At 50.0% G+C, this 10,450-nt stretch overlaps 1 protein-coding gene across 3 annotated transcripts in view; it reads left to right on the forward strand.

Annotated features, from left to right (window-relative positions):
• The window catches only part of Ankmy1 (ankyrin repeat and MYND domain containing 1), a 53,110-nt gene that overhangs the window by 40,603 nt on the left and 2,057 nt on the right, over positions 1–10,450 (forward strand). For 2 of the 3 annotated variants that reach the window (XM_055617057.1, XM_055617059.1), the window contains 2 exons: positions 548–623; positions 1,344–1,504. In XM_055617057.1, the coding sequence (XP_055473032.1) occupies positions 548–623; positions 1,344–1,504 (237 nt within the window). Of the gene's footprint in view, positions 1–547; positions 624–1,343; positions 1,505–2,329; positions 2,487–10,450 lie in introns of those variants that run through there. The other variant, XM_055617058.1, reaches the window with a different exon arrangement.

The raw sequence follows: 10,450 nt of genomic DNA on the forward strand, positions 1-10,450 counted from the left end.
GAAGTGACTGGTCACCTTGTGTCCTCTGCCCAGCAGCAGAGTGCTCAGAGCACGTCTCTGTTTTATCTACTCTGGGCTCCTCCTATCCCACGGGGCAGCGCCACCTATAGTCAGGGTTGGTTGAGCCCTGTCAGTTAAGTCCTCACTGACATGCTCAGAGGTATTGTCTCCTAGGTGATTTTTAAATCCCACCAAGCTGACGAGTCTAACTATTACAGCAGACTGCACTAAATCAGGTGTTTCACAGCAACTGGCCTCTGAGCAAGAGCAAGGAAAAATAATCAGGACTTCAGAGAAAAACAAAGTTGTCAGGGCATCTCCTTCAGAGAGTCTGTGAACCGGGCAAGGGTGCCTGGTAGCCTTAAGTGGTGTAGTGATGCAAATCCTGAATGGAAGTGGGTGGTGGAGATGGGACCTGGTTAGGGCCTGCAGGTGGGTAAACCCTACGGAAGTGCAGGTGATGGCCAATGGAGAGAGCCCCTCTCTGAGCTGCAGCAACCCCCTCCTAGTCACTGACTCCCAGATGTTGACTCCTATCTCTCTGCAGCGGAGCTGTCCGCCTCTCACAGGCTGAAGAAGAGAAGTTTCAGCCTGAGTAAGAGCGCAGCCATGGAAAAGCAGCAGTAAGTGCTGTGGGCTCTGGCCCTACCACCCCTGCAGGGCCCCCTTCTCTCTGGGTCTCGAGCAGCAGCAGCAGCAGCATAGCCTTGGCCAGGCTTCTCAACTCACAGGCACAGGCTCCCGCCACAATGAGGCTCAAACATGGAGTCTCAGGATTTAGTGAGCTGGGTTGTCTGGGTGTCATCTGGGTGGTCTACAGCCAGCCCAGCTCAACCACTGTCCTTCCTCCTCCCCCACCAAGTCCCTGCCATCTTCTTGCAGGGAGTTTCTGTGACACAGGAGTCACCTGTACACCCTCTGGGAAGAACCCATGCGTTCTTGGTGACATCAGCCCCACTAATCCTGAGGGACAGGGCAGGGATAAAGAACGGTAATGGAGGACATCTCCTCTGGAAAAGGAGTTTTGTGTCTTGACTCTTACCCGAAACAGCTCTGAGGTCTGCACTCAGGTAGCTAGCTCATTCTGGCAGTGCTACTCACAACCCATTTCCCTGGGACTTTAAACTGCCTCCAGTTGCCATGTTGAGCTGTTTGTTTGAGCAGCCCTTATGTGGCCGGATCTGTATTAACTGTTCAGAACAACCATGTGGAGACCACCCTGGGTAGAGACAGTGGGTCTTCTGTTGATATGTGATGGCTGCTCTGATGGGTGAAGAGGGCGGGCATGGACGTCTCAGGATCTCAGGTGTGGGCACAGACCTGACCTGGGGATTCTGTTACAGCCTTCCCTTTTACAAGTTTTGCTACCAGTGTGGTCGCTCCATTGGGGTCCGCCTCACACCCTGTCCTCGCTGCTATGGGATCCTGACCTGCAGCAAGTACTGTAAGACGAAGGCCTGGACCGACTTCCATAAAAAGGACTGCAATGACATCATGAACCTAAGTAGGTTGGGTACTGGTGAGGGGCTACTGCTTCCCAGGACAAAGGTGCAGGCCCCAGGAGTGGGTAGGGGAGAGAGTCACCATCTCCCTTGAGAGTGCTTCAGTTTCCAGAACTTACAACTGGGACTGTGTAGGTGGTTTGTGTATGTGTGTGTGTCTGTCTGGGCAGGGGTCAGGTGGGTTTGGGTGGGGACAAATACACCAGGGAGGCCAGGGGCTCATCCTGGCCCTTCTTCACCTGTCACTAAGCACGGCCACTCCCTGGAAAGTGGGTGTGTCACTTCCTTGCAGAGCTGGGACATGGGTGCCTGGGGTTTTGCTATCAATAGGCCTCTGCTAGTCACATTCATCACAAGACACTTAACATCTGGCTGCTTCTGGAGCTTCCGTCAGGCAGTCCTGCTTAGAATTTCTAGCCATGTGGGTCTCAACAGTTGTCTGCTTCTGTAATGACCTCCCTGCTCCTTCCCCCTGGCTCTATCCCCTTCCCCTCCATTCTTCCTCTCCCTGGGGTTACTGGGGTGGTGAAAGGCATGGGGGAACTGGGACATCATCCACTGCCTGGGATGTGGCACCTGCCAAGCCATTAGATCTTGGGACAGGGCTGGGGAGTTGCCTTTGGAGGGTGACCATAGCCGGACTTCTTCTTGCTGCAGGCAGCACTTGCAAGTCCCTCATGGGGAGGGTTGACTGCAGGCCATCTCTGGGTGAGGTAGAGTGGGGGTGCACAGGAGAGGGCATTTTGGTCTAGGTAGTAAGACTTGGTGGTCGCTGCTCCTGGGTCTGACCTCTATACTCCTCCCCATGCCTCCTCTTATCCACCCAGTTTCCCGCTCGGACGAAACATCCTGGAGGGTGGCATAACCTCTGTGAGGGGATGACGATTGGTGCTGAGCTTGGGGAAGTGGCCTCAGGCAAGAAGTGTCTGCGATACTGCAGCTGCACGTCACGGTCTCGTCCTCCTGACCTGGCAATAAAGTGACTATGGTGTGTTCTCAAGTCTGTGCCCTCCTCTGCCATTACCTGGGCCAAGCCCTGGAATCCCTGTCCATGCTAGTTATGCCTACATTGTTGGGCTCTCATGGGGGCTGGGCTGGGCTGGGCTGGGCTCTGTTGAAGGGCCGGTAGACAGGCAGGCCAAGGGACCATGCTAAAGAACTGACTGCAGGACCGTGGCAGCTCTGACTCATGCTGGTACTGGCCTTCCCAGTTGTAGGTATCTCCTGACCCAAGAAACTAATTCTCTGCTATCAAGGTTCCTTCTATCGATTCCAGCTCCCTGTGGGGTCCAGGCTGCTCTTGCAGTGCGTTAGTTGCCTCATGTGCACTGGGTTTTTTCTGGGGCCACAGTGGAAGTAAAAGTCACAGGGACTGATGAGGCTGAAGGACAGGGATGGGGCAAGGTCACTGGCCAAGGGCGCCAAGTCTGCCCCAGAGAATCAAACAGGCTTTCACAGTGCGAGGGGAAGGCAGGAAGTGAGGACTAAAGCATTCCGCACTTGCCTGAAGGTAGACAGGCCTAAGGGCATCTGGGCAGAGAGCAGGGTGCATTAGGTATAGGACTGGGGAAGGGGTGAAAGGGGGTAATAGAGCCCATGAGGCTCAGGAAGGACCCCAGCCAGGAAGCCCTTCTCCCAACAGCAGCACAGCAATATCGCTGCCTGGCTTTTGGTTTCTACTCCAAGGTGGAGAGTCACAGAGGTGGTAGGCAAGACCTATGGACAGAGCAACAAGCTATTGCTTATGGAACTCAGCCATAGGTGGCTTTCCAAGAGGGGCTCTTGACAGGCAGGGAGTGGAGCTTTGTCCTCTAGCACTGATCAGTTGTCATGGGTGACCTAACTCCTTGCTCCAGATGGCTAGTGCTGGTGGGGGCTTAGGAATTGGGGTGCTGTGGCCTATGTTAACATCTGGGTTCATGAACATTCCACACCATCAGTTAGCAAGGAAGCTTCCACATTTCCATATGTAAAACAAAAGCAGGTAAATGAAAATGACTATTATCTGATACCACATAGGGCTATCACCTCATATGTCCTTCCAAATGGGCCCACATCTTTCCAGGCACAGAGATGTGGGGACCAGCCAGACACATACACCCATATATCTGAGGAGTATGGGTGACACCTATTTGTTCTGCAACATTTTCTCATCAAATGTTTTACTCTATATAAAATAGGTGCTAAGTGTGCGTTTTGCCTGCATATGTCTATATATAGATCACATGCATGGCTGATGCCTGTGGAAGCCAGGAGAGGGCAACATATCTCTGGAACCTGGAGTTGCAGATGGTTGTAAGCTGCTATAATGACTGGGAATTGAACCCGGGTCCTCTGGAAGGGCTCTAACCACTGAGCCATTTTTTTTTCCAGCTACCCCGTAATGATTTAAAAGAATACTGACAATCATATTAATACCAGTGTTCATTCAGAACATTTTGGGGGCTATATTTACATTTTAATCTGTACATGCAAAAACAGCCCTCTAGGATACCTTACACACACACACACACACACACACACACACACACACACATACACACACACACATACACACACACCCTTTACTGATTTCTGCTTGGAACAGCATGACAGTTAATGAGATCTAAAGCTCTATTGCTAATGTGCTGGTCTCATAATTTCAAAATCAGTGTGTGACCAGTGTTGCTGTGGCCCAAGCACCAGACTGTTACTCAGGCCGTTTTGTCCTTCAGTCTACAAAGGGTCATACACATGTCAGGCTTTTATCCCTTCTGTTGGTTTCCAGGAAGCCTTCCCTGTGTTCTGAATTACACTTTCAGAGGTTATGTTGGCCCAAAAGAGGTGAGCGTCACAGTGACCCCCTTGTGTGACATCTGTGTTGGCGTGGCTATGTTCTTTCACCTTCTTTCTCACGCTCTCTGATATGGAGGCTTCTGTGTGGTGACTCCTCTTCTGTCTCACCTGTGAAGCAGCTTCTTGCAGCCTGAGCTGCACCACCCCAAAGCTTCTATGATGTTTAGATCTGTCTATCCCTGACAGGCTGAAGGAACAGTTTCCAGATGGGGCTGCAAACAAGGGTGAATTAGCCCAGGTGACCATAGCTAGTTTAGCATGTCACTGTTTGATGGACCTACAGTTCTATCATCAGCCTAGAACTGAAGAGTCTTGGGTCTTCCCCAAGATGGACAGTGCTAGCTGGTATTGGTGTCTCTCCCTGTGCACTGTGGTTGAGCCCGGCTAAGCTCTGCAGCCTCAGCCTGCAGTGTTGTGACACTTTCTGTCTGCTGGACAAGCCAACTCATTTCTCCCAGAAGCCCTTTCCGATAGATTGTGGGTGTGGACCTTAAACCCAATTATCTTGTTGGGGCTTTGCAGTTGATATCAACGAGAGGCAGTGGGGGCCCTGGAAGTGCTGAGACCTTCAGGTTGGATGTGAGGCTGTGCTTCCATCATTTTCTCTCTTGTGGATAGCTCCTCTCTGGTTTCCATACCACATCTTACCCATGGGAGTCAGCTTACCTCTTCCTTCAAAAGCAAGGCTCAGTGAAGCCCTGTTTCCTACCCCCCCCCCCGCCCCAGCCTGTGAAAGATGTTCCTGGCTTCTCTGTCCACTCCTCGAAAGACCCCTCCTTGCCTTGCTGCTCCAAGGCTTAGGGGCCTCCCTGCCAGTGCAGCACATGCCTGTCTTTAGCTCCACACAGACATGCTGGCCCCTGGTGGCTCCCTGCAATGCCCACCTCCACTAAGTACCTTTCCTGCTAGCTGCAGGCTCAGAGCTGCATGGTCTCCTCTGGATCAACTCTGTTGTGAGCCCTCACCATCTGGGTCCTAGGACAGGAAGGTCTGATCCCTATGTCTCAGGGACCCACATTCCAGGACATCTAGTTACAATTGCTTTGTGGTGGTGGGAAGAAGAACTGAGGGCAAACGGGGGTGGGTAGGGCACCACATACCTGGTTGGGATTGCTCATTAGAGTGAGGAGGAGCATTATGGCTTTGGGTCATATATTCTAGGAAACCTCTCTTAGCTGGGAAAGCTGTCTCTCGGAAGAAGAGGCAAGATGCTAGGGCAGGACTGGGGCTGGAAATCCAGGAGGAAATTTACCCATGCTCTTTCCAGGAGCAGCCCCTCCCTTTCTTCTCAGGGTCCTGGCAACCCCTGCAGAGCAGTTAGCTTTCCCATGGGATCAGGTTCACTTGTACTTCAGAGCAGCTGCAGGCCTGAACTTTCATGCCAAGAAACAAGAGAAAAAGTGAGAAAGTTTTAAAGTGGTCACGTCTCATGCCACTGCCGCTCCTGCCTGCAGGGAGGGAGGTGACACCCAAAGCTGACCCTCAGAGTAGAACCTCCTCCCTCCTTGTCCACAGTAGGGCTGCTGCCCCAGTGCTGTTGGGCAATCTATGGTTATATAGTGGGCATTCTGGGGCAGTTGGCCTGTAAGAGCTGTGGGGTCACTCGGGAACATATAGAACAGAAGCAGGAGAGGCCTGCACATAGCCAGATGGAGGGAGAGGCCTTCTCTCCCACACACCTGCTGTCTACTGGACTTTAACCCACTCTTCCCTAAGAGCAAGTCCAAGCACTTGCTCATCCCAGCATCTAAGAACCCGTCCGTGGCTTCTGCCATCAGCACTTTTTCTGTCCTAGGGGCCTTATGCATAGTATTGAGGCAATTGGCTGAACGTTCTGTGCTGTCCCAAGGTAGGGGTGGGACAGTAGGGGCAGTAAAGCTGCCTCAAACCCCAGCAGCTACTCTGTTCTGTCTCTGGTGATCCTAGCTGCCAGTGCTGTGGCTACTTATCTGCCGAGCCTCCACCTTGAATCTACATCCCATCCCTGTTGGAATATGTGTTCATTCACTTGTTCTAAGGTTGGCACTTTGAGGCAGCCCTTGGGTAGTCACGCCTTACCTGGAGCTGGGGGAGCGGGGGTTACTGAGCTGGTGCAGCAGGGGCACAGGGTCCAGCTTCCTTACAAAGTGCATGTGCCTCCATCAGGCACCCCGAAGTCAGAGGAGGTGGGAGGGATTTCCAGGAGCTGAGGGAAGCAGAAACAGCCTCTGTGTGGCTGGAAACACAGGCCTGTCTTCCGGCTGCTCCTGACCTGCTGCCTGGAAGGTTGAATGTGTAAAGGACACAGTGCACACCCAAGTGGTTACAACTCTGGTCCAGCCCATGTGGTCCCATTGCTGGAGCACATGGGGGTCAGCCGGGCTGGTGAGAGAATGACAGAGGGGTCAGAGACTGGCATACTTGATGATGCTGAGGCACCTAGGAACTCTCCTAAGGGGGCTGGAGGAGAGGAGGAGCCGTTTCTCGGGAGACCCATTTTCCCTTTCCCCATAGGTTCTTAGGCCACCCTCCAGGTGCCAATGCCTGTGGGGCCCAGTATCATCCCTCCAGAACCCCTTCTCAGAGTTCACCTGGAATTTGGGGTTCTCTTTTAGGTTAGACTCAGCTGCCCTACTCTTTCTGTGTAGGTAAAAAGGTACCTTGCCTTCCACCTGAGCCCTTGGAGGCCTGCAGGGAACGAGGCTGAAGCAGGGAGGCAGGACGGTGAGACATGGGGTGTGGCAAGTGATCAGTACCTTCAGAGTACACTTGAACTCCAGGTCAGTGTGGGACACGAAGACAGCGTTCTAGCGGGAAGAGCCAGGAATGTGATGTGTGCATGTATGCATGCATCACGCATACATGTATGTGATGGCTTAGGCCAGCAAGCAGTAGAGAGGCAGGTTGTGTCTGAGGGGCTCTGAGAGAGGCAAGACCTGGTAGGTTATGGACATGGAGGGATTATGGCTCCACATGGACCAGGAAGTCAACAGAGCTAACAAGGGAGGGCAGGGTCTGGGAGATGGGGCTAGAGTCTGGCTGTAGAGCAGCAAGGATGGGTACTTCTTCTCAACCCCCTGCCATATCCGGACTTTTGGGAGAGTGAGCTGCTGCCAGGGTCCAGGCCAGGTCGCCATCCAGAGCTTGGGAGTAGAGACGAAGGAGATTTGGATGGACCTGAGAGGGTCTAAATGGCAACAGAGAGGGTAGCTTGGGTTGTGATAGGAGACGGAAGCCTAGATCACAGGCAGCAGGGTTCCCCGTGGAAGCCTGGGGACTCCAGTGTTCTCTGGAGATGGAGCAGTAGGTAACCAGGGTCTGAGCTGCAGGCAGCGTGGTTGAGGCCTGGGCTCTGGCTACCCCCACTAGTTTGTTCCCTTAAAGTCCAGGGAAGCCATCCAGTTCCCCGTTATTCCCCAGACCCTGGCTTCCCGTGACTGTGAAGCCCGGAGGCCTCTGCAGGCCACCCTGCTTAGTGGAGGGCCACACTCTTTCCTGCCGCAACATCCTAGCCTTGTCGAGTAGCCGGATGTATTTGCTAGAGCACATTTCTTGGCTCTCATGTATTCTTAGCCATGTCTGACCTTAGGTGTTAATGTTTAGCTTTGTAACAGTTTTAAATAGAAAGCAGAAAAAACTCCACACCTCCATATTCTTTATTCAAAGATATTCCTTAGTCTCTCAAGGGTCTTGTGAATTTCATATGAAATTTCATACGAATTTTAGGATTGTTCTATGAAAGATAGTATTAGGATTTTGATAGAGATTACATTGAATGTGTAGATTGTTTTGAATGGTTATCAGCATTTTAGCAGGGTTAATTTCCTCAACCCAGATCATGGTATATTCTTTTATTTACTTATATTTATTTACTTTATATACATTATTTACTTTTATTTACTTATTTACTTTTTAAACTTGTCAATTTTTTTAAATTCCCAGTTTTTCATTTCTTGGTTATATTTATTTATATAGACTTTACTTTTTAATGTTACTACAGATGAGATTGCGTTCCTAGCTCTTTCCCTTCTTCTCTGCCTTTCCCCTCCAATTTTTTTCTTTTTCTCTCTATCCCACAACCTTGTAAATTTTGCAAGCTCCTCATATTACCAATATCTAATTTCATACCAGTGTGGTTAGAAAAGATATTGGTAACATTTTAATGCTTTGCCCTAGAGATGTCCATAGCCCAAGACACACATTCATTCCCCCGCTGTATTCTCCTGGCCTTTTTGAGTAGATGGCCATATATGCTTGAACGCATTTCTGCTGGGTATGGACTCATCTGTGTGCATATTACCAAACTTACTTGGTCCTTAATATTTTTCAAGTTTGTTGTTTCTTTGTCCCGTCTGGATTAGACATCACAGAATGTGGGACACGGAAGTTACTGTTTACATTCCCCTCAGATCTGCCAGTGCCTGTTGTGTGCTTGATGCACTGATGTTAGGTGCACCTTTACTTAACAGCTGCTATTATCGGCTCATGAATTGCCTTCGTGTGATCCTATGGTGACCTTGCGGTTTGGACTGCAAGTCTGTGTGGTTGACAGAGACACCTTTATTGCTGTCTTTCAGTTAGTATTCACATGGGACATGTTTTGAAATTCCTTCTCTTTCAGCCCATATTTGCTCTTAAATACCTTTCTATTGCCATGAGAAAACAGCATGACCAGAGCAACTTGTAGAAGAAAGCATTTCTGGGGGCTTGTAGTTTCAGAGTGAGTCTATGGCCGTTATGGCAGGCAGCAGGCAGGCGGCACGGTGCTGCAGCAGCAGCTGAGATCTCACATCCGACCCACAAGCACAAGGCAGGGGAAAAAGCCAAAGCCCACTGGTGACACCTCTGCCACCAAGGCTACATCTTCCAGCCCTTCCCGAACAGCTCCACCAGCTGGGTCTGAGCAGGCAAACATGGGCCTATAGGTGCCATTCTCATTCCCACAATGGTGGAACACACACACACACAGTGTGTTGCTGGATCCTTCTGCCCCACTCTCACTGGCCTTGCTGTGCTCCCTATGCTGGCTTCAGAACTCCTGGTGCTCCTGCCTTTGCCTCCCAAGCGCTGAGAAGAGTTAAAATTTTTGTGTAACTATTGTGTGGCTCATAACTGGAGTACTGGATTTACATAATTTTCACTCCCCCCACTCTTCCAACTCCTTTCATGTCCTCCACCCTCTCAATTTCATGACCTCTTTTTAAACTATTAATGTTCACTCTCTCTCTCACACACACATAACCTACTGAGTCCATTTAGTGTTTTACACACACACACATACACACACACACACACACACACACACACACACACACACACACATTTTGGGCTGACTACCTGGCATTGGATAACCTATCCCTTTCTCAGAGGCCTTTAATTGCCTATATTTCTTAATCTAGGTGTGGTAGTCCTTGAGATTTCCTCCATCCATATCAACATGCCAACTGCTTGTTACTGTGAGGTCTTGTTTCAGTGACCATAGTTTTGAGATTTCATGGGTGCAGCTTCCCTGATGTGTCAGAAGGCACTATTTTACAGCATATGTTCAGGTCCTCTGGCTCTTAAAATATTTCTGTTCCCTCTTCTGCAATGTTCCCTGAGCCTTATATTCTATTTTACATTATAGTGACCTTTCAGTTGCAAAAGTTACATTGTTATTCCCCACTGAATTTTATGCTAGTGTTTTTATATTGTGCATCCATTAGCAAACCACTGCAGCTACACTAAGAAAAATACTTTTGTCTGTTTCCACTCTAGGTGAAACATTGAGTTTTGGGTTCAGCTGTGCACTCCCTTCCCTCTAGAGTGGCACAGTTTCATGCTTTCACACTGCTAGTCGGTATCAAGTCAACATGAAGAGTTCCCATTGGCATGTTTGGTTAGGTAGGCGTAGACACGGCATCTGGGAATTTCTTCTCAGTCTGTGAATACATTTTGCGTTCATTTCTGGACGGCAACTTTTCTAAGCATAGTGTTCTTGGTTGAAAGGTTTTTTCTTTCTTTCTTTTCTTTTCTTTTCCTTTCAGAACTTTGGTTTCATCATCTCATTCCCTTCTGGCTTGTAAGGTTTCTGCTAAAAATTCTGATACACACACACACACACACACACACACACACACACACACACACACACA

Source organism: Psammomys obesus, unplaced genomic scaffold (genome assembly GCF_907164565.1).
Source record: "Psammomys obesus unplaced genomic scaffold, mPsaObe1.curated_primary_1811, whole genome shotgun sequence".
NCBI classification, from domain to species: Eukaryota; Metazoa; Chordata; class Mammalia; order Rodentia; family Muridae; genus Psammomys; species Psammomys obesus.